The following is a 25,474-nucleotide window of genomic DNA, read 5'->3' on the forward strand; positions in this document are numbered from 1 at the left end:
TTGTGATGGCATTTATGATTTATATTGTGTATTAAGATGTGTCTATAGAGATTATCTCTGTATTTATCATAGAGAAATACCTATTTCTTTTTTAATAAAAAAATTATAGAAATAAATAAAAATAGATAAAGTAGGAGACACTAAGATGAAGTTTCCAGGAGGGCCTGAGAAAGTTACAGGCATAAATCTCAGTGAATTATATATTGATTTTACATATAATAATATCAAGTGTCTCTTAAAGTTTCAGTTTTGCTAAATAGGTGTTTAGCTTTCTATATGGTATTTTTTGTCTTTTAAAGTGACTGACATTATTATGACAAATACATGCTAGGGGTAGAGAGGAATCTTAAAAACCATAATACAGACTTGACTAAATGAAGAAACATTCTGATGAGAGAACTTGTTATTTCTTGGGTTCCACAAATTTGTCACTTCATAATTCACATTGGAGAAAAATCATAATTTTGACATGTTCAATATGCTGGATCATCTTTCTTCATAGTATTATTCTGAATTAGGTTGCACTGATTTACTAAGTTGGAAAAGCTTTAAACAAACCAGTAGTGAACAACATTTATGAGCCTTGAAAGTGACTGTCTATGTGCCCTTGGTTTTTCTTTCATTGTGTTCACTGTTCATTAACCAATCAGAAGCTTTCACAGAGTTTATTTTTTTCCTCCCAGGTGCACATGTTGTCTAAGATGCTGGTACCTCTGACTGCTCTGTATCAGCAGGTGCAAATTCCTTTGGACATTAGTCCTCTTCTTGGAGAAAATGTATTAAGACATGTTCTCTGGAAAAATCTTTGTTTTCCCACATACTGCCTGTGAAGCATCTTGAATGGTCAGGGACCTTTTTAGCTGCAACTACCAGTTTTCACATCACTCTGTTTCAGTTAAAACTCCCCAATTTCAATACTAATATTGCAGCTATTAGATATGTTGGATGGTCCAAAAATGCCTCACAGTGCACAAAGACTGTTTTTTTGGGATAGAATCCTCTGTGACAAACATATTACACTGAGTAACATGGTACAGTTTTGTATGAGATAAGCCATGTGAATAGTTGATAAACATGATTTCAATAGAAGCAATTTCTAAAAAAAAAAAAAAAAAAAAGGCATTTAAATAATTTAAAGTGTCTTCCAAAAAGGAGTAGTTTTCTTACTACAGCTTTTCATCCAAATCTGAGCTTTGTAGTCATATTGCTTATTAGTTAAGTACCAATTTCCAGTGGTAAAAAAATGTGCAGCATGTGCAACATGGTCCTTAGTTGTAAAGAAACCTGTGCAGTATTTGTTATACTACTTTATTGCTTATCAGAAGCAGGCTTTTTTACTTTTTGTTTGTTTTTCCTTGCCACAATTTGAAATCAATCTCATTACTGTTACAGTCTTGAACTTTGTTTCCTGAATTGATTAGTCTTTTGCCTTTTTACTTTGTTGTATGTTAACTGGATTGCACTGCAATTGATGGAGGTGCTTTGGATTCATGCAGTTTAATTTTGTATCTTTGCAAAACATATACTTCATTAGTTAAAAGAATGTTCAACAGATTGAGCTACAAATTGTATTTACCTTCAAGGAAGCAAGGCTTTGAACTGGTGAAAATACTACTCCTGTGTGCAGGATGGCCCAAATGTTATCACAGAATCATAGAATGGTTTGGGTTGGAGGGGACCTTTAAGACCATCTAATTCCAACCCCAGGCCAAGGGCAGGGACACCTTCCACTAGACCAGGTTGCTCAGAGCCCCATCCAACCTGGCCTTGAACACTTCCAGGGATGGGGCAGCCACAGCTTCTCTGGGCAACCTAGATGCTATGACAAAGGTCACAAGAATTTCAGCTGCTAGTGCTTTCATAAATCAGAATAAATTCAAACAGTTCATACTTTGGATTTGGTTTCTGTTAAAAGAAACAGGTGAAGCAGCATCCCGTCACTCCTCACAGAACCACAGAATGGTTGGATTTGGAAGGGATTGCCTCTCTCCTTCACTGGACATCACTGAAATAACCTGGCTTTGTTTTATTTACACTCTCCCATCATCCATTAGTCATGAGGGTCCAGCTCTATCTTATCACAATCATATGTCCTGGGAAAGAAACAAATGACAAAAAAAAACCATCAAGAGAAACAAAACTTTGAAATAGTCCAAAAAACATTTGCATCTTTTCTATTAAAATACTATTAGCTTTACTTACATTTCTTCCTGTCAAATTTACAAGTTTAAATGGGAAAGCAAAGATAGCAAAGGTCAATCTTTAGCATTTTACATGTGATAATTTTGACACGTCTTTGGAGCTCGTGAATATCAATTGTAAGATTTACCATTTTCATTCTTTGACTACCTTGTGCACTTGCACAGAAGGAAATTTGATGTGCCATTGCAGTGGCTTCAAGGGTTAAGAATGTTGAACTCAGAGCAAAAATGAGGCTTATTGCATAAAATCACATTCAAAACCATTTCAGCAAAGCTTCCCACATTGAGCCAGAGATGAACGCTTCTGTTTTCTTTGTCTGATGCTACAACAGTAAGTGTGGCAAAGTGGATAAATTATATTTTATTAATCTATGTAGTAAATATACCTATTGTTTGGACTAAAAGGGTGGAAAAATACTTTAAAAGAGAAATTCTGTCTTAAAAGCTTTTTGTCCATATATGTCAATGATTTGTTATGTGATGTTCATGTTAGGAATTTTTCTAAATTTTTACCTAACAGAGCTCTATACTACATGGTTGGTTGGCCTTGCAATGAACTTGATATCATTTAAAGTAAATGCTTAATAACAGATTGGCTATTTTTTCTCTTAATAGAAGAATACAATTTTGAATAAATAAAATAATTAGGTTTTATTTTGTTTCACTCTAATAATTTACTCATTAATATGTACCTATGCCTTTTTTCACATATGCAATTTTGAAAAGTAAAGGTATAAATAAAAAGAAAAAATTTGAAGAATTTTCTTAGTTTCCTTAAAGATGCTTCAATTTCATGACTTGGTCTTGCAGGATAAATAGTTTAGATATTTACATTGATAATGAATGTGCAAATTTTAAATGGTTTCGCAAGTAATTTCATATGATATTAAGTGTAATTTATATTATGTACTGATGACCTGTGAATGAAAAAAAAGGCAACATGTCCTTTGTCCCTCTCTATACCTCCAAGAGAGATCCAGCAGAGCAGAAACAATGCATCTGAGAATTATGAAGAAAAAAATCAGGTGGTGTGATGCTGAAAAATTGGAACTTTAACCAAAAAAAAACAACAAAAAAAAAGACCTTTAATTGAGATTTGTAACCTCAACCTTTTTTTTTTCCTTTTCCAACTAACTTGCCTTAAGTGCAGAATACTTGGCATTACTTGAAATTGGTATTTTTAAATACGCAGTGAGTTTGAGCACACTGTACTGGGGGTCAGAGGGATATGAGATGTAGCTTTAGAGGGTTAGAAATGGTGTTGGGTATAGAAAGTAATTTCAGCAATGCTAACTGGATTTTTAGTTGGTTCCTTTAAGTTTCTTAGAGATTTTATCCATTGTTTTCTGGACATCACTGTATGTAAAAATGAAGAGATAACAATGCTGAGTCCTTGCTCCATAAAACAATTTTATTATTTGGAAATATATGAGAGAGAGATGAGGGACTGGATGGATAATATCAATAAGGAGTCAGATAGAAAAATGTGGAAGGTGAAGACTGGACTTTGTTCTGAAAAAGTGACAAGCAGGACAGGAAGAGAGTTGGGGTTAGGGACCTGATTTGAGAAAGGCATGGCAGTTTTTGACTTCTGGCTATAAGAGAATTATAAAATATAAGATGTGATGTAAGAAGTCTGGCCATCCTAAATTATTCCAGTAATCGTGTCCAGCAATGCACATGACATTTGGAAATTTGATACAAATTAATACCATTCCAAAATAATGTGTTATTAATTGGCAGTACCTGATAATTTTATTACTGAAATGAAAATTACTGCTAGTGCGAGAGATGTGTAGAGGGAGTCTTCATGTTCTGCATCTGATGGCCAATGCTATGGGTGATTTACTGGCATAAGAAAATCACACATACAAACAGTTTTTTTAAAACATCACTATTGAAATACTTAGTTTATTTGGTCTAGCTATGTTTTCTTAATAATTTCTTCTAATTTAAACTGGTTTAGGTAATTTTAGAGAGATTTTTCCATCCACAACAGAGATTTCTATGAAATTTAAATTTCTTGGTGTTTCAGTTTGTTTTGTTTTGTGGGGTTTTTTTGTTTGTTTGCTTGTTTGCTTTTTTTTTTTTTTTTTTTACAATTGATCAACCTAAAACCACTCCTTAATGTCAAGTGGAATTCAAAGAAAAGTGGATACATTGAATTTCTGCAACTCTGGCAGCACCAAGCACCAGAACCATACATGCATTCATTGTCCACCGTTTTTTAAGGTGACAATGTCAACAACATGCTTTGCATCTAGCAGAAAGATACCTTATCTTCATGACCATTAGTGTTTTTCCTACATTTATCGAAATGGAGCAATTGGTGTGGGGTCTGGATATTAAAAATATTGTCCTAGTCAAGGTTATCGGGAACTAGTACTGCTTGCCAATAAGAGGGGGATTCTTACTCTTCATGAACGGGAGAATTAGTTGATAGTTCATCATACTATTGAATATAAATGTTTTATTGTAATGCATTTTGGAAGGAACCAAGAGAATGGGGCAGGGGAAAGGAAACATTACTGAGAGTAGTGTTTCCTGCAGTTGCTGTGAAGGGAACACGTACCTCTCAAAACTTGAAATTATGAGCTGGATTCAGGGGAAAAAAAAAAAAACCCAGACCTCTGTTTTTAGCTAATAATCATGGAAATTTAAAATTATTATATGATAACTTTCATCTACTTTCCTATTTTGAAACTTCCCATGCAGATCTTGCACATTTTTTCCTTGCAGGGTCATGATTGTGACAGTAGCAGTAAAGAAAAAGTTAGTTCTCCAGTTCCTATGCTCATTTTCAGGATGATTATGGATTAAAATATAACCACCTAACCACATTTCTGAAATTGTTCTGATATTATTTTTTTTACAAATTAATATGTGACAGTTATTGCGGTTGTCTGCAGAGGTTCTTCTACTTTTTATTCAAGACAAAGCTATTAGTTTTCAAATATTAATTATTGAATACAGGTATGAGGGAGAAAAACAAGAGAAAGATAGATAGCTGTCAACCAAATTGTTGCAGAATTACGAAAAATTGAGGTACTTTCACAGGATCAATGACAAGGACAGTACTAGATTTGCTGGAAGATGTGGTTTATTAAATCCCTTAATGATGGGAAACTTATGCTAGTATTATTCATCTAAGAGAGAGGATTCCAACAATAAACTGGGGAAATGTCCAGCATCTTAGGCCTATCTGTCACATATTTTCATTGCATGATCCAGGAAAACAAATTAGTTGAGGAACAAATAGACAGAAGTTTGAAAACTTATGTTCTTGAATTAAGAAGTATAAATCTGATTCTGCACACAAGTTTTTGATTACATTGTCTGGACACATGGGCTGAGTCAGGTAATTTGCTGTATCTAATTTTGTGTATTACCCTGAATGTACACCAGAGCTGGATCTTTGAAGTCCTTAATTTAATTAGAGTCTGGACAAGACAGGTGATGCATTAATCTGTTATTGAACCACTGTTCCTGGACATTATGCCTAACAAGGATATCTAAATACAAGAGACAGTTTTCAGGTCATACTTTGCTTCTCTTAAATAATCTCACACAGGTTATCCAGAACTACTTCTAATTGAAATACTGACTTGCCTGTTTCTTTCTTGTTTGTAAAAATGAACAGCTTGAGTTTAGCTGATGCTGGTGCCATAACATTAACCACTCTAAAATGCCGCTTTAAATTTGCAATTGCTTGTAGAATCTTACTCTCATAGAATAGTTTTGTTTTATTCTTTTATTTTTGTAATAATTGTCTTTGTTCCTTCTAGAGATCATTTTCCTTCGGCTTGCATCATCCCTCTAAAATAATATTCCATCTTTCATAGCTGAACCTTATAACAGTGCTTATGAATTTTTATCCCATCCTGGGCTGCATCCAAAGCAGTGTGGGCAGCAGGTTTAGGGAGGGGATTCTGCCCCTCTACCCTGCCTGAGACCCCACCTGCAGTGCTGCCTCCAGCTCTGGAGTTCCAAACACAAGAAAGACATGGACCTGCTGGAGCAGGTCCAGAGGAGGCCACCAAGATGATCAGGGAGCTGTAACACCTCTCCTGTAAAAACAGCCTGAGAGAGTTGGGTTTTATCAGCCTGGAGAAGAGAAGGCTCCAAGGAGACTTCTGCAGCCATTCAGTATGAAAAGGCAGCTTATAAGGAAGAGAGAGAGAGACTTTTTACCTGTAGTGCTAGGACAAGGGAGAATAGTTTTAAACTAAAAGAGGATTGTTTCAGATTAGATTTTAGGAAGAAAATCTTTACTGGGGGCAGGGACAGTGGTCAGGCACCGGCATAGGTTTCCCAGAGAAGCTGTCGATGCCCCATCCCTGGAATTGTTCAAGGCCAGGTTGGATGGAGCTCTGAGCAACTTTGTCTAGTGGAAGGTGTCCCTGCCCATGGCAGGGGTGCTGCACTAGATGATCTTTAAGGTCCTTTTGAACCCAACCCATTCCATGATATTTTGTGCCTTTATAACTGACATGAACAGTAGCTTTTTTACTTTGTTTGTTTTGTTTGTTTGTTTTTTGTTTTGTTTTGTGTAGAGTGCCAAAGGTTCAGGTATAATAAATACCATCAATGTTGATTTTTTTAAAAACGGAGTGTATTCAAGCTTCTACTTCTGTTTAGCATATGGAAGTCCAGCATGTTCCCTTAACTGGTTGTACTTTGTGTACGAAAGCTTAAAAGCAGGTTTTCATTTGCACCCTGCATTGATTTTTGTCAGGTGTAAATTAATTCTGAGTTCCACAGAAGCTAAGCAGAGCATATTATTATTCTTTAAGGGTTTTAATTTTCTAACTGATCTGCACTGAAGCCTTTATTTTTTTTATACAGTATTATATTGCAGCTAAAGATCCTCAACATATATAAACATATGAGAAGGTCCACCTTCTCATTTCTGCTTGGTTTTACTTAATTTTCACTCAGTAGAATTTATTGACAAATATTCTGTTTATTTGTTTCTTAATTGTTTTAGAAAACTGGAGGGATCAGATTTTGCAGGAATATAAAATAGCCAACCTTATGTTTTCAAAGCCTTGGCTTTAAGGTTTGTGGGGTTTTTTCATGCTCTATTTTATATTAAACATATTTTGTGTTTATGTTTGATAAATACTAATTCTGTAACCAATTAAGCATAATATACTTCAGTTAGTAATGAAGGGCATACAAGAAAAAGCAAATTCTTTTTATAAACCAATTATTCCCTTCCAACTCAATTTTTCTAATTTTATAAAGAATGTAAAATATCTTTTATTTGTACTGTAAGAAAATAATTTCCAGGCTTATTTTCTTTGTGTAAAACATCTCTCCAGGCACCTTAATCTATTCTTGACTAGGAAATCAGAAATCATCTCCTTTAAGATAATTTCTCTGAATCAAGCCATTAGCACAGTCCTTCTGCTTTTCCTATGTTGGAGCTTTTGGCTGCTGGGGAAGTGGCTGCAAAGCCTTTTTACTCAGACTTCTTGAGAGGGAAAATGTGCAGCTCTTTTTTTTTGGAAATGCTTTAAATTTATGAATGGTCAATTTTGGGATATATCTTTATTTGACAGATTTTTAGTCCTATTTGTTGGGGTTTTATGTTTATGTGTGTTAGTATCTGTAGTCATGTAGAAACAGCAGTCTATAACTCACCTAATCTTTTACAATATAAACAAATGCATATTATGGTCAGCCAAAATTTACCTTTACAAGAGAGAGCACTCTGAATTGGAAGTTCCTCTTCTCCTAAATGCTCGTACCTGCAATACATAAGTGTACTTTACTTTGTCACTTGTAAGACTTTTAAAATAGGATTTGAGTTTGCCACTTGTGTATTTAAATCAACAGAGAGCATCAAACCATATGATATTACCAAGGAAGGAAAGTTACTCAGATTCAGACAGAGCATCTTTCAATCTTCAACATTCACTCCAGTGTTCATTAAAGGAGAAATTCTGAGAAATTGCTCATTGGGAGACACAGCTTACATGAAAATTGTTATGACATAACCCCATTTGGTGCCTCAAAAACACCCTGTTGAGATTTATGATCCATATGTTGAAATCATTATTGATCCATCTGTTGAACAGGCAGAAGTCAGTTCATGCACTCTTCCTACAAGTGCCTCCCACCATGAACTTCATTTCCAGAGGAAAAACCAAGGCTCTGACTTGGTATTCTGAGATCCCTGACTATCCTTAACCATAAAACAGGCATTTGCAGTTTGCTCTTTCTTCATATTCTCCCTTAGCATGACGTGTCACCTCTGAAGATTTTTTGATAGTCCATTCTTTACATTAACCTGTGTAGATGATGAAATATGGTTTTATTATGTGAAAATCAAGAGCACTAGAATTACTTATTAAAACATTTGGAACAGAAAGATGAGTTCTTGTATCTGGTAAATAAATTCATAGTCAGGTATGCTTTAGTTATTCGGGTGAAACTGCTTGTTTTCTAACAAAAGTAAGGGCTGAACAGTTATTAAAGAAGATGCTGTTGGTGTTGAGCAACGTAGCAGCTTTGATCTGTGCTTTAAAACTTCTATTCATAGCAATTCTTTTCAGTCAAAGCCTGTATGCCTGCCTGCAGAAGCAGCCTATGTCATCAAAAAGTTATTCTTTTTGACAGAGGCAAACACAGAAATAACTTGAAATGTGAACTTGAGAGGAAAAAAAAAAAAAAAAAAGGAAGTAGTTTTTAACCATACCTGAAGCTAAATTTCACTTCTTACTTAAATATGCTCAGTTCTGGTCTCTAATAGACCTATTAGCAATTTTCTAGACTAAAGTTAAACTCTTTGTAAGAAGACTAGAGTAGTTTTTCCTAGAGACCCATCTAGAAATATTTAGAAGCTATTTGTCAGAATAAAAATATATACATATGTACTTTAGATGTTAAAAATCTGTAACTAACACTTTTCTTTAGGTAAAAATGCTAAGAGAGTTTCCTTGACTATAATATAAAGAATATTTTCTTAATGCTCGTAAAATATAAGTAAAAGTAGAAAAAAATTGCAACCAAATATTTGATAAACAAAAATACTATTTACTTAAGACATAAGTAGAAGAGGAGGGAAAAAAGCTACTCCTTGTCATTTTCTGGAGACCACTGAAGTGTTCTTGCTCTCCAGAGAAACAGTGAATACAACAGGTAAGTCTTGTCACTACTGGCATTGTGATCTGAAAATCACAGTCTGCAAACATCAATTTCCTCTGTGTCAGACTCAGGGTTTGGTATATGTTTCATGTAGCCATTTGTAGGCAGGCTTGTAAGGAAAACACGCCACTGTTTTTCTTGTATACAGCTTGATGATTTCCTAAGTTCATAGTTCCAATGAGAAATGGGTGAAGCTGAAACACATGTATAAAAGTTTGGAGAGCGAACATAATTTCTCCATAGCAAAACAAGATACTATAAAGTCATAACATGAACAGCTTCTATAAGCTTCTATAAGCTTCATAGGTCACCTCCCTTTGTCATAAAAGGGTTTGGCCAAAGAGCTTCTCATCCTCAAGAGGAAGTGTTCTTCCTGTTTTTTTAAGGGCCTGATATTGTCTAGTGTTAAATATAATTAGCAGGTATCCTCTTCCTTAGAATTTCAGCTGAAACAGTTTCAGGAGAGGAGAAATTTACCAAGATGAGGGCTCAACAAACTCAAGGTTGAATACAAATGCTTTCAAAGTCCATAATAATAAACTGACACAGCAATCAACTGGAATTTTTCTGTGAACATGAAGACTTGGATAGAAGTGTACAGCTTGTTTTACTAAACCAGTCAATAAACTTGTGTGTTACTTCCTTTTTCCAGATGCTCCAACATTTGTGTCAAATCAAACCAGGTATTACTCCTGGGAAGGCAATCCCATCAATATAAGTTGTGAAGTGCTGGCAAATCCCTCTGCCTCAGTTCAGTGGAGAAGAGGAAAATTAGTTTTACCCATAAAAAATACAACACATCTGAAGACCTACAGTACAGGAAGAAAGCTGATTCTAGAGGTAATGCTTAAAATGTAAATCAACATGGTGATATAAAATAATTTTGTCATCAGTTTGGCACCACTGCAAGTCTATAGAGTGTATTTAAGGATAAAATTTGCAATTTAACAAGAAATGCTCTTTAAAAAGATACCAAAAAAACCCCAACAACTGTATATGAACTGATTTATCTCCATGTTTCTGGTGAACAGTTAGAAAATAAACCTTATTTGCATGGCTTGTAAGCAGTTTTCCATTGGCACTGAACAAAAATGCAGCTTCGATTTCTTGGAAGTAAATAAATACATAAATAAATATAAAACTATCACATCAAGTTAATACCAAAAATTACATGGACTGCCTGGTAGGTGTTTTGTATATACAAAGAGTTTATTAGATTTTATTAGTTTATTAGATTCTTTTTCTTGTTTAAAGGTGAAATTATAAAGATGAACAATGTCACTGTTTTCCATTGTTGGGTTTCCTCACTGGCGTTTGAGAAGGGAGAGTTTAACATGGAAAAGGGTGTATTTGGGAAATATACCAGATAGGGTGAAGTAAGAACACATCTGCATTTTGGTTGAGGAGAATATACTTACATTTATACCTGACTAGCAACTAATACTTACAAACTGTGTTCATTTTAAAGATTGCTCCCACCTCTGACAGTGATTTTGGACGGTATAATTGTACAGCCACAAACAGAATAGGAACAAGATATCAGGAGTATACACTTGATCAAGCTGGTAAGTTAAAATTTTGTTTCCTTCTCTTTAAATATTTTTTGTACTATAACCAAAATGAAGTTCAGGCACACTGTCCTCTATTTCTTTTATTCCATGGACTGTTTGCAGTTAATTTAATTCTCTAAAAGTTGAGTTGCAATATAAAGTAAAATAAACCAGTTTACTCAGAACATGAATCTTTTTTGGATTTAATTTTAAGGCCTTCAGAAATGTGAAAAAATTAAATCAGTCTAACTTTTTTTCCTTTGCCCTCACTACCTCCTACATTTATAACAGTGTATTTTCATTACTTCAACAGAAAGACATATGGTTTACAGGCAATAAAAGTAAGAAGGAACTAGGAAATTATTTTTTTTCCATTTTTCTCCCTGGTGTTTTCTTTACAAACCAAGGATGACAAAATACTGAAATACTTCAGCAGAGAATTTCTACTCTCATTTGCACTTTTAGTTATTTAAAAGAAGAATTTGAGCTGTAGTGCTAGATTGAATTAATTTAAGCTCTGAGATGTTCTACAATTTATTCTTACAGAATTTCTGAAAATCTTTAGGTCCTTCTATTGTTGTTTAGGCAAATATAAAAATCTGACTGCATATTTGTTCTTCAGCAGAAGTAACTATAAACTGAGAACAAATGAGAGTTTCTTGGCTTCGTTTTCAATTATATTTTCTTGTGGAATGGACTAATGTTTGTTTAACAGGCTTGGAGGTCTCCAAGCATTTGGATCTATGTACTTAATAAGGCAAGTTAGGCCAGCTTTAATGATGTCTAGGGAGTTATAAAGCAGTTTAGTACTAAAGGAACAGCCACACTGAGATCTCTTACACCCATTGGGATGTGTCATTATGGACCACTTTCATCATGTAACTTTCAGGCCACACCATAACACCAAACTGGCTGACCTGTATTGAAGGGGACAGGAAAAAAAAAGCTCTTATATATATATATTTTTTTTTTTTTTTCAGTAAGACATGTATATTATTTATGATCTTGAATTCATTAACGGAAAACACTTTGAAGCCCTACTAGAAAGAGGTTTGGAGGTGCTTTGCTGAAACATTCGCATCCTGTCATAGCTCTCTTACTTGGCCTGGTAGTTTAATTTTTATAATTTTGCTCCACAGGATGATTATGTTCTTTAGTTATCTCAGGTATTATAAAACCCAGCTCTTTATTAATAAACTATTTTGACTTCTTACACAGCACTGAAAGATCTTTCCAATACCTCTATAGGGTGGATTATTACCATACACTCTTACTGTACATTTTTGGTTTTTTTACTTTGAAGAACCATCTAAAGTGTTGAGCTTCCTAAAACAGAAAAATGTGGGGGTTTATTAAGAAACATGAGGTGCAATTTTACATCATCCATAAGGCCCACTACTCTTCATTTACAACTTTTTTAGGTCTGTGTTGTGATCTTGCCTTCCCTTGACAGCTACATGCAACTACTGAGAAAAAGTGTCTTTCCTGAAACCATGAACATAAATGATAGGAAAGGGAAGGAAAATCCTCACTTGTATCCCTCTGGTGTCTTACCTCTCAGGAGAGAAAAAAAAAGAAAAAAGAGAAAATATTTTGATTGTTGCTGTGTGCTGTTTTTTTCATAAACATGTATAACATGGGAGAGCCTTTCAACAGATACAGTACAGAATATTGTTTTTTTCTTAGATTTGCAGAACAGTATCCCATCCCAGTGAGTGATTCTGCATGATGATCATTTTAGCTACGTATATCTCCCCTAATTTTTATAATTAATTAATTAACTTCAATACAAAGAATATAGCATTGACACTTGGAAAAGAACATGATATTTTGACATATTTTAGAAAATTCATACATGAGAGCCTCCAGACATGCAAAGAAAAAAAACTTCATAGAAACTATAATTCTGGCTTGGCTTTTTAATATAATTGTATCAGAAATGTTACTGATGCCAGTTTTTCAAACAGCTTAATATTCTCTACTTTTGCAATAGTTCTGTTAATATTTTTTTTCAGTCAGTTCCTCAGAAAACTTGATGAACACTTATAAAAATTATGTATTGGAGTCATAACAATAAAAAGGTAAATCAAGGTAAATAAAGAATTATGGGAAGATATTATGTAAGTCATCAGCTATATACAGATACTCTATGATAATGGTATTAAACACACCAAATAGGTGGGGGGGAAAGAAGCTTTTTTAGTAATGATAATGAACAGGGCTGGAAACCCTGGGTTTGGGTGTGTCAGGGCTCCATTATACGGCACTCTACTTACAGTAACGTAATGCACAATATTCAGTATCCTGAAAGATTGACATTTTGAGCATTTGCATCTAAATAGACTTTGTTTTTGGAAAAAAACAAAAAACTGACAAGTTACGAGTTTTTCACTTAAACTGGTATCAGCTGAAAATAGAAAACAATCAGGGAGATGGAGGATAAAATAATAAATACAGGTATAAAATGTCAAATGCAACTTTCTTTCTAGTTTTATTACCTCTGTCGCTTTACTTTGGTAGATTAGGAAGACTTAATGATTGATATTTTCCTTATTAAAGCCTATAAAGTCATTTCATGCATTTCAATGCAGCATGGATTGCCTTCTGGCTTGGATTGTAAGTACAAATGCTGGGGCATAGCATATTTTTACAAAGGCTCTGTTAGGGAAAAATAAACACTGTTCCTAACTGGGAGTTGGTATTAAGCAAAGTATGCTGCTGGGGTAAATTTTACCAAATAATGGTCATTTTACTGCATAGTTTTCTGTTTAAATTCTGCAGGAATTACTTGTTCCTTCATGTTTTGTTCCATTTTTTTACTTTGCTGGGTTTCAGAAGAATCAAGCTATCTCTCTTTTTTTACTTTACTGCTACTTAAAAAGTGATCACACTGTCACAATGTCATTATCTTTATTTCTGTAGCCCTCCTTAAGAAATTAGACTTATTGATGATTAAAAAACAAAACAGTTTCTTTCAGAATTTAGATGCAATTTGCAGCCACACTATTTTGTATGACAGAAAAACCATAAATAAATCAGATTATACAGAGCTACTGAATCACCCTGAATTCAATTTAAACCTTTCAAAACAATTGAAGAACTGCAGACTATTTGAGGTCTCATACTGAAAGGTACTGACCATTAGTTGAAAGCTTAATCAGATGTGCTCTTCTCCTGCCTCATGGTGATCAACTCTTAAAAATACCACGTGGTTCATCTATTGCTGCTTTTTCATTGCTTAAGCATTTAAATTGTTATGTGAGCAACACGTAGAATGTGAAAAGAACCACAGGCATTCCTTGCCACTGCAAATTAATTCCTTCATGTCACAGCAACATTTGTGTTTTAGAAGTCTACTTACACTCTGGTTTTAATCTATGACAGGCTCAGATTTTGGCAATCTGGGTGAGCTTGGCAGGTTGTCCCAATGCCTCTCAGAGCCTGAGGTGAGCACAGGTATTCCTAGATTTGTCCAGTTCTAGTTTAGTCATAGTTTATGTGAAATATCAGTATGGAGGAAGCTGGTAAAAACTAGCAAAGCATTCTTCCTTTATGTTGGATCTCAGTATTGTTATTTTAAATGGTTTTTTGTATAGATAAGTAGAAATCGTGCGGCCAACAGTATTCTAGGACTACATTATTGGAATATAGTATTATATATTATATATACCATATATGGTAAATCTTAATATGGTAATTCTTAAGGTTGTGACACAGAGCTAAACTGGATTATTCAATGCATGTTTTGCACTTAGCAATGTATAGCTGGACTGGATATAAAACTTTGACTCACCTGCAAGGCTCCCATGGCCTACTCATCCTAGACTTCCCTGTTCTCCTCTTCATTTTGGAGTAGCAAAGGGTTTAAAAATTCAGATAAATAGTCTGATTCCCCTTTCTACCCCAGTCTTTTGATCTGTGTACCTAGAAGGATACTATTATTTTTGATGAAAGATGAAGTTCTGATCTCACCACATAGTGCCTTGAAATCCAACAGCTACGTCTGCTATAGCTATATGATTTGTTTCCTCTATAAACCAATGTTACATGAACTTAAAAAGCAAACTTTCAATTATGTCATTAGATATTGAGAACTCCTACACCTCTTTATTTAATTAAATGTTCTTTAAGCATCCTGTATATACAGAAAGTCAGTGAAGAGGGGCAATAATGACAACAAAAACAAATTCAGACATGGAAAAGACAATTGAGCTTCACAGAAACTGTATCTTCTAACCTGTTTTATGGAATAAATTCATGCTCAGAACATGGTAAGGTTGATCAATAACTGAGAAAGACCACAACATCAAATTTAGAAGCTTACTAGTCTGGAGTTTCAATACTGACACTTTGTTACTGGTTAATGGATATTCCTTTTTCTTCTCCAAGTATTTGCATTTTCACACAGGCGAAATAAAATCAAAGTAGGACTTATTTTTCCCCAGGGAATAGTGTAATGAAAAAGATAATAATTTTCTGCCAAAAGTCCATTCACCTCCACAAAAATATGGGCAGACCTAAAATTTAGCTCAGTGTTCTCCAACTTACCATTCACAACTTAGCAGCATCAGCTAAAAGATTTTCACTAAAAAAAAAACCACCACCACCAACAACAACAAAAAACACCACCAAAAAAACCCACAAAAAATCCAAACCAAACCAACCAAAAAACCCAACCAAAAAACAAACAAAACAAAGAAACTGAAACAAACAAAAAAACTACTACATATTTTCGTATCGCCTAGGTCTCAAACTATCAACATAGCAACAGTGTTTTGCTTGCATGAATTTTATTTTAATTTATTTTTTTATATATTTACTTGCTAGCTGTGGTCCTGGTTACTTAACTAAATCCTTATTTTTGCCAGAACTCTCAGTAACTCAGTAAAAGAAATCTATGTAGATGTAATATTGAATTATTTCTCCATTCCAAGGATGTACAAGCACAAGCTGTTTCATAGAGATTTTTGACTCCAAAGGTCTAGTCCCCAGCCTCATCTCTTTCCCTGGCAAGGTCCTGATGCTACTCACATTCAGCATTTAAACACAGTTATTTTGAGTCAATATATATGCCAGATATACAGAGACAGGAAAAGCTACAGAGCTGCAGTAGGAACATCCTGACAGGAGATAGGAGACGACCTAACTGGAAGATAAGTCTCTGAGCCCACTACCTCCTCTCACAGTATCACTTCCTTCTCTCCATTTATATCAGGACTGCTAAACCCTCAGAAGGAAAGTTATTTTCTTCTATAAAACTATCACGAAAATAGCCTGAAAAGAAAATCCTCAGTGATAAACAATGGCTATGTATTGAACAGGTTTGGTGACAATAGTAATAGATTTGAAAGACCATTTACATATCAGTAGAGATAAATATGTACTCATAATTATGTATACTTCTTTATCAGCTGTGATAATGTATTTGGAACCAAACTAATGCTACTTTTTTAGGCACAAAGTTCATTTGTGCACACCAGAATTATGTGCTGTGTACAAAACACATCAAGTGCAATTTTACACTTATTAGGAGGGGAAACTTTTTGATTTTATTTATAAGGATTTGTTTAACATCATATGTGAGTACAGTCACATACTGAACAGAGGAATAGGTGTTGAGGAAAGAAGAAAAAGTTGACTAAATGTCTGACGCTTGGTTTCTTTTTTTAATGTCATACTTTATTTTAAAGGTTGAACTTGTGATGGATTATCCCTTGTTTTGACAGCAGCACAATGACAAAAAAACTGACAGTGGAACTTCTGAGGAAGTATGCTAGAATCTTTGCTATCATTAAATGATCTTTAGAGCATAGAAAAGAAATCCCATACATTTTCTACTACATTGTATCCGCAGCAGTATACAAAATAAGATCACTGTCCATAGCTAAACTCCTCTAAGATTCATTTGGTTGGTTGGTTTTAGAAGGAAAAAGAACAAGAAACATCCATAGCAGACTTCAGACATCCAGATGCAGACTTCAGAGCACACAAAATTGCAAATTATTCTTCACTCCTGCTAAACACCAAGCCAAAAGCCTTGCAATTATGACATGGAAATCATGGCAATGCTCCAAGTAATTGCACCTGACAGGAAGGATCAAATGCTGGAATGGTTAGCTAGATCCAGACCAGAAGGCTGTATACCTTGCAAGATCAAATTCTTACTCATCAGAGAACTACGGAATTAGATTCAGTTCATTATGCTGCTATTGATCTTCTTTGGGGAAAAAAGTTACAGATTTGCTCACTTTGAAAAATATAGTAGCTATTTTTATGTATCTCAATGGTATTGCTAGTATTTGGGTTTGGTTTTAAGTAGGAATGTGTCTCCTGCTGTATCTTCTTCAGGTGATTCACTCTTTTCCTTAGAACTATCATAGTTCAACCCTAGAAACTGCATAAAAGTTACACCTGAGGGTGGCTTGGATTGTGGGATACACATTTAAAATAGTGTTATGGATGTATTTTACACTTCAGTGAGTTCTAAACAGATTGCATAGTGCTAGTTATGCAAAATATTTTACTGGGTTTTCACAGGAGCTTCATTTTATGCTTATTACCAAAAGGAATCATATCTTCATTTGGCAGAAATTATATTTGAACCAGCAGTAGAGAACATAAGGTTCTTCCTGACGGATGTCATCTTCCCTATGCCATGCTTATTATAGTTAATCATACACAGGCATTAGCACACAAGGAAAGATCTCCTTAACATTGGAAAAGTCAAGAACAGAGTGGATATGTAAATAACACATTTTTGTTTCATACCATTGACCAAATATTTGGTTTGATGCAAACAGAAGTATCAGTGAATTGCCTTATTAAAATAGCATTCATTTAAAGAAAGATTCAAAACCCAGGTCTGTGTTTTCATGGATGCATAGCAGACTGGTTATACCTGGTCATGTCCTATTTGATCACGAACCTTGAATCCCTTTCTGTAGAGTAATACAGCTCCACTAAGAAGGATGAAAATTTCCTGCAGCATTTCATATCCTCACAAATGTTTCCTTGAACAAGAAAAGATTTGAGGGTTTGAATCCCCCAAGTTGAGATTTGCTCTCTACTAAAATCTTTAATGTTATGGATTCACATAATTGTGTCTTTAAGTAAAAGATACAATAATTGTTCACCCTCATAAACAAATCTATGCTGCTTTTAACCCAATGACCACCAAGGATTGGAAGGTTCAGGAGACCTATAGACAGAAATGCTAACTGTAACAATTCACAGAGGTATCATATTAGCATTAAGATACTCAATTCTGACAACTGGTAGAGATTTTTTCCAAAAATAATTTATGTTTCTGATAACTGAAAGGTTATAAAACCTTCCAACCCCTTTAGACCTGCTCTGGTAGGCATTCTTTTCCAGAGAACTTGTGGCTGAATATGTCCTTAAATCAGTTCTTTAATATTTTATAGAAATTTTTGTCTCATTTTCATTCGAGTACCAATACTGGGTGATGCTCAGATTGATTCCCCTTTTATTCCCAACTGTCTGACAGCCTTTGAATACAGACAATATTTCATGGAAATGGTTCATTACCCACAAACAAAATTATAGGCTTTGGCTCAAATTCTTGCATGTCCTTACAAAAGAATCTTCCATAACATGGAGACAAAAGCAATCTCAAATATGTAAGTGGTTATGCAGATAATCTTCAGATGGATCAGAAGGGAAATTTCTAATGATGTTTCAGATCCCTGGTGTTCTGTCCACAGGACTAAAATTCTTACTAGCATTTTTAATAACATTTTAGGTAATTATAACACTTTAAAATGTAGGACAGTTAGAGAAGCTAGTCTTTTGTCTTCTAGGTGTTTGATCAGACATTTTAAAAGTAATGTAACCTTTCTATTTTTAAAGCTGTGCTGACCCTTATGTGATTTTTTTGCTTTTGTTTCATATCTCTCCTTTTGACACTTTTCAAACACCTGCTCTATTTTCATAGTTCTTTTCTACTTTGAAAGATACGCATTTCCTTTTGATTTCAGGGAAAATGTTTCTTTCCATCTGTTTTGCAAATTAGTTCTTAAACTGCGCAGAGAATAGAAACCTTCCATTAATGTATCTTTCCAGCAGCTTGAAATCCAGTCTTTCAAAAGAAGAGAAAAATGATTCATGTTTTCAGCTGTATTTCAGAGTTCCATAAAATGGCCAAATTATTTATACAGTTCTTTGCCGTAATCTCATTTAGAAGAATTTAGACTCTGAATGATCTATTTAGTGTAACTGTTCCTTTTGTTAAATTTGATTTAAAGTTTGTTATTCTTTTTTATATAATTATGCAGTCAACAAACTGATCTCCTACATTTGACTGTGATGAAACTAGCAATTGAAAAAGATGATATTATAAAAGAAAGGCAAAAATGGAAAATGTTTTTGCATTACTTTAGCATACAAGGAAATGAATCTGGTTTTCTTACAGCTCAATATGGAAAACAAGTTGTTTATGTAACACAAACATTATTATGCCATATTCAATATTTATTTTTTCTCCCTTGAACATACCGAGGAGAGTTTTGGGGGTAGATTAACTGTTTAGGTCTCTGTAATTGCTGCTGATTATTAAATTGGTGTTTGTCCTTTTTTAGATGTGCCATCAAATCCGTATGGAGTACGAGTTTTAGAGCTGTCCCAAACCACCGCCAAGGTTTCGTTCAATAAGCCAGACTCACATGGAGGTGTTCCCATTCACCACTACCAAGTGGATGTAAAAGAAGTGGCCTCAGAAACCTGGAAAATAGTTCGCTCCCATGGAGTTCAAAGTAAGTATATGAAAAATAAATGGGAGTATTTTAACTGAAAGGAATGATAGATGTATGTTAACTCCTCCTTTACTTGTCTTAATCCAGTAACTGTATCTTAATATTAGTGAAGACCTCTTTACACCAATTAGAAATCTTACTGTAATTTTGTAAAACTCAACTGTTACTTTTGTGTTTTAAAAAAGTTCACAAATATTTCACATTTTTCACTGTCCAGCCAAGTAGATATGAAGAATACTTTTGAAGCTGTGAGTTTAAAAGAGAGTAGAAATCAGTTAGTTTGAGAATGTGCATTATGCACACATGTAATGATTTTAAGTGAGCTCTTATGTAATATTTAATTCTAGGCATTAATTTCTGATCTTGAGCTACTTAGTAAACTTTCTACGTGCCTGTTAATATTCATGTCTGTTTCAAAAGCATAACTCTAATGTTTGTTCAACAATTATTGTTCCCTCTAAACTAGCTGCACCTCTCTAGGCAGAAAAGAGCATAAGCCTCCCCAAAGACACAAGTTCTTTAGGTACATGCTGAGGTGGGATGTTTATACAGAGCAGCGTTCACAAAATACATTCAAAAGATCAGTAAGCCCCTGCATCCAAATTTACCTTTTGGCATTTTTAGTGCAAGTTAAAGCAGCCCCAACATTCTTCTGATTTGTACAGCATCAGGTGAATGGTTTTGAAGCTACCACCATGGTCATGGAACCTAAAAATGTATGAAATTATCCATTATGAGTTATCTACTTCCCTTTCACATATCAAAATCCACAGACAAAAATTCTGGGCTAAACAGAACATGTTCCAAATTACAGAATTGTTTTAAAGGAACATACAATGAACATGTAGTTAACATGTATTCAAAGAAACATGTAATGATTCCTTATCTTTTGTTTACTCAACCTACACAGTAACTGTGTGTATAGACATAATACTGTATATAATAGTAACATACATTTTATTCTAGTCTAACTTTCCAGTATTTCTTTCAAAACTAGCAAATCTAAAGAAGACAATTTGTTTTCTCTGTTTGCAGGGCAGCATATTAGTGGTTATTTGTATACTTCTTCCCTTCTTTTCATGTAATGTTTCAGACCAAGTTTGGGGATTTTTTCTTGCAGCTTTCTTCAATGAATTGACAATCATTTTTTTTCTGATGTGAACTGTGTTAAGATCCGGTTATTAAAATTATTAGAAATTCCTCTTCCCAAATTAAAGTGCAAATGAGACTATATGCCAAAGTCAATAGTATGGATTTTATTTAACAGCAAATGTGAGGCAGAGAGAGAGAGATGAGAGATGGGAGAAAGGAGGCGGCAGGGGCAGGAAGAGAGTGACAGACAGAAATTAAATAGAAAATGTATCACTACTGTGTGGAACCCGATGGAGTCCTGTGGGTTTTGTTCTTCTCTTCTTCTCAGTGGTGAGGGTCCCACAAAACACAGGCACCCCGAGCACCTCCCCTGATGGGAGCGGGGAAGATTTTCATGCTCTGAGAGGGGCTTCCTTGTTTACTTCTCCTCAGACCTGAGATGACTAGACAATAGTCTTATCTGAAGTTCCCCTCACAGTCCAAATTTCAATCAGGAGGCATCTTTGGGAGGGGGAGTGCTTCAGTGGTCCCAGACAGGCAGTTGATTCCTTGCGGTTTGACAAAAAGGCTTTCTATGATTTTGAAAGTGTTTAAGATATTAACAACATTTCAGTCTTTCAGGAACTGTAATATATGAAATACTAAAAGCTGAACTGACCAGTCTGTGTAGTAGTGTGCAATGTACTCAATCAAGTACAAACCCAGTGACTACAGAGTCAGTCACACAGATGCTTAATTAAATTGTTAAGCCAGAGCAAAATGAAAGTCCTCAGTGTTAAATTTGTACAAAAGTGTATTTTTCTTACTCCATAAAACTTTCTTTCCTATTATTTTGGTTGATGTGAATTTTATGAAAATATGAATTGGTTACTCTGGGAAAGGTGTAATTTGAAAGACCCTTGTTGCTATTAGAGTTGACTGGAGGCCTTTTTCAAAAGTTCACACTTTGATTTTAAAACATCCCTTTACCTTTACACATTTTTAAGCTGTTGCATACAGGTAATTTGGAGATTTCCATATAAACTAATTGACCTTGGAGTTATTTTAATCCAAAACTTGCTTGAATTCTATGGTGATCGTTTCTAAAATCAGAGTAGGGTGACAGGTACAAACACCTGCTGTCCCTGTGCTGACATTACCACTGTGAAGTAGGCTGTGAGTATTCAGGATCTCTGCTGCCATTCCTACTAATATTAAATACACAGCTTCTTTGAGGAAAAGGCTGTATTAGTTCCCACTTGCTGTCATGTTATTTCTCCATGTCTTCCTTTTGTGCAAATTGCCTGATTAGTTAATTCTTCTTTCTCACTTGAAAGTTTTCAGGGTATATGCCATCTTGCAAGCATGTATTTTCCTTTTTTTGACCCTCAGCTGTATGCTGAAAGGTTTTATTGAGAAAATAAAATAGGTCACATTGATTTTGGACATATTAAAGATAGCTATTGATGGTATGTATTATCAAAGACTACTCCAATTGACAAAATCTAATAAATATGAAAGCAACCTGAAAGTCCATCTTGGTCTACAAAGAGTTATGTAATAAATAGATAAATAGTGAGAGGACAATGGGCAATATTAAAAATTAATACTAGATTAATACTTAATTCAGGATGTTTTCTGAAATCTCTATTGGTATACTCCTGAATAGAAAGATTGAAATTGGTATATATCCTATATTTCTCTGAATTTCTTTCTGAACTATTTTAGAAACCAAAAAGTACTGGGGACTGAAAAATATTTGCTAAACAGGAAAAATCTTGGTTTTTTAAATCTCGTTGATGCCACACTATGTAATTTGATTGGGAAGCCAAAAGGGACCTGGTTGCATTTACTATAACTTCTTACAGACATTTTATAATAAGTTAAAACCTTGTTCTATTTGTGAGGTACTATAGGGCCAAACCAGAAAAATAAGGTATGTTACCAAAACACAGACTGAACAATTTGGAATAGAAAGAGTCTTTGCAAGAGGAAATGTCAAAAAACGATATTATTATCTTTTTTAAAAAAGAAAATGCTACTGAATTTAATTGGAATCTCTCTGGAATATTTTCTAAATCATCTTTTTAAACTTTTCTCCATTTCTGTTTTAGCCTACTTACAATGTCATGGTAAGAAAGCCTTGAGATATTCTTTCCAAAATCCCTATTTTCAGTTCCTGCAAGAATTTTTCAAAGATCTTATTAGTATGAAGTTGGGTTTTTTTCTTTATACTTTTTGAGATACTTAGGACACTTTTAAGTATTCTGAATGATAATAAATATTTTTGATACAGCTTCTCATTCTGCTTAAGTAAACTGAGAACCACTTTTCTACCATACCTCAACATCTTCTTAGCTGAGTGAGGAGGATGTTTAGAATGCAGTCAGTTTCCTGTATAATGATTTGTAGCTGGGTCATCATAATTTCCACACTCAGTCAATATTCCTTAATGGAAACAAACCCACTTTTTCCATCTGTTCACATTTTAGGGACAGGTTTATGGCTAAGATTCAGATATAAATGCTGTTTAGACAGGGACAGTTAACTACTTGCACATCTCAAGTGATGATGCATAAATAATGCATGGGTCATGATTTTTTTCCCAGCAGCCAGTGATAAAATACTATGAAATTTTACAGGATTTTTTTTTTTTTTTTATCAGTCTGATTGAATTCAGGAGTGGTAAAACTGCAGACCTTTCTTGCCATAGTGTACATAATGTGCATATTCCAAAAATATTGTTCAAGGGAAAGAGAAAAACCTACATGCAAGAACAAGTTTGTACCTGGAAGACTCTTAGAATTCCAATACGTATATTTTCAAGACTAAACTGGATCTTCAGCTCCCTCTATACTGTGACCTAAAGGAATAGTGTAGTCACACAGAACAGCCATAAACTGATAAAATTAATGAAAAATGCATTTTCAGCTGAAACAAACATCATGGAAATGTACCTACAGAAGTAAATTTATGAAAAAAAATTAACAAATGATTAATAGATGTTTCAAAAAGTTTTTGAAAGGAATTGCTTTAATGCTAACAAGTCATTAATTTTCATCTGATTATGACACAATAGCTACATATAAATGCTTTTACAAGTAAGATTATAATTATTTTATTTATATGCAAAACACAATAGATGCTTACCAAAGTTTTTAGGCATTCTTGTGTAATCAATCATCCAATAAATACAAAGAAGTTTAATCAGGACAATTAAGCAGTATGAAATGAATTATGTGCAAATCTGTTCAAACATCCTGCCATTCTCTTCATTTCCTGTTTTCTACAAAGTATCCCTCTAAAGGTGACTTTTGTCTCAAACTTTACTAGATTGAGTTGTTTTCAGATCAAATTAAGGAGAAATTCCCAGTCTTGGAGCTGTAGTCAAGAATATCTATTTCCCCATTCCCTCCCCTTTGTCTTTTATAATGAAGAACATTTCATTTGAAAGTCTGTGCTGATTGCAGCTATTGAAGGGAAGCACAGAAAGTGAAGCAATCATCTTGATGCACCAGTTTCAGACCATTAAGGAATTTGAAGTCTTAATCAACACTACCATAGTTCACCAAGAGATCAGTGAGGAAATGACACTAGATTTTTCTGCCCTTGGTAGGTGATCTTCTGAATTGTTTTGTTACAGGCTGCCTGCAAATCTCTGTGTAGCTTCACTTTACCGTAGGTCTCCCTGTGGACCAGAGTCCTGAGAGGAGCTGGATATGCATGGACAGATCAGACAATTACGACCCTGTCAATAGTGCAAAAAAACCTGCTAATCCTGAAGTAACAGATGTGCAAGGTTCATTCTCCAAGGAGAGTTTGCATTCTTTTATCCTGAGAGCTGGTAAAGGTCTGAGTGTGGGATGTCACCCATCCACCCTCAGGGAGGGGATAACCACTGGTGAAAAGCACATGCCAGGATTTCTTCTGTAGATGCAAAGAAACCAGTGAGAAGGTCTATGATACCTGTGCTGGGCAAAATTGCCTTACCACGACCTTCTGTGCAATTTTATTTTTAAAGAAGGGACATTGAGTGATCTGTTTCTGAGTAATCAACAAAGACTAGGTAAGAAAAAACCTGCATTATTTTTTCTTTTCAAGCAGTATTGAGTTTTCCAAGGAAGAAGCAGGATAGACTCTCTGAGATTTGGTTCTTCACGTCCCTTCAGTCCCTCAGAAGGCACTACTGGTATAAGTCTAATAGAGAAGCCATCAAGGTCTTGCTTTTTCTCAATAGCATTATAGACATTAATAATTCTGGTTCACAGGCAGCAACATGCAACTGTAAAGAAAGGGCCTTAGCTTATACATAAATCCAAACACTGTGGAGGTGTGCTTGGAACCTGAAAAAATGTGCTCTCTGAAAACATCTGTATGTCCTCAACAGGAATACAAAAAAATTCATTATTTACCTCCTTCTTCTCTTTACAGATAGATAAATAGCCAGAGAAACATGTCAATGGATCTTTCTTTTTCAGAGCATTTTAGTGAAATACCAAGGAAAATCAGTCATTTGTAGTGCCACTGTTTGCTGGTGATAGAACAGCATCAGGAATACAGTAAAAACCCAGTCCCATATTAAGATTACTGTGAATTATTGACCTATGGGATATATGGATGCTTGGCATTCTCTTAGAGATGAGAGATATACATTTGGGGATTTATGTAGCCAATGCACTCTCCCACACACCTTTTGTTTCCCCTGAATTCTTGGGTTTGGAAGTTCTCA

The 25,474-nt window shown here is 34.6% G+C and overlaps 1 protein-coding gene across 2 annotated transcripts in view; it reads left to right on the forward strand.

The window, feature by feature from the left end:
* Positions 1 to 25,474, forward strand: part of NCAM2 (neural cell adhesion molecule 2) — a 270,726-nt gene that overhangs the window by 182,966 nt on the left and 62,286 nt on the right. For both annotated transcript variants that reach the window (XM_050331536.1, XM_050331537.1), the window contains exons 10-12: positions 10,006 to 10,193; positions 10,822 to 10,918; positions 19,501 to 19,674. In XM_050331536.1, the coding sequence (XP_050187493.1) occupies positions 10,006 to 10,193; positions 10,822 to 10,918; positions 19,501 to 19,674 (459 nt within the window). The remainder of the gene's footprint in view (positions 1 to 10,005; positions 10,194 to 10,821; positions 10,919 to 19,500; positions 19,675 to 25,474) is intronic.

This window comes from Myiozetetes cayanensis, unplaced genomic scaffold, assembly GCF_022539395.1.
Source record: "Myiozetetes cayanensis isolate MyiCay16 unplaced genomic scaffold, myiCay2020 scf5-8, whole genome shotgun sequence".
Lineage (NCBI taxonomy): Eukaryota > Metazoa > Chordata > Aves > Passeriformes > Tyrannidae > Myiozetetes > Myiozetetes cayanensis.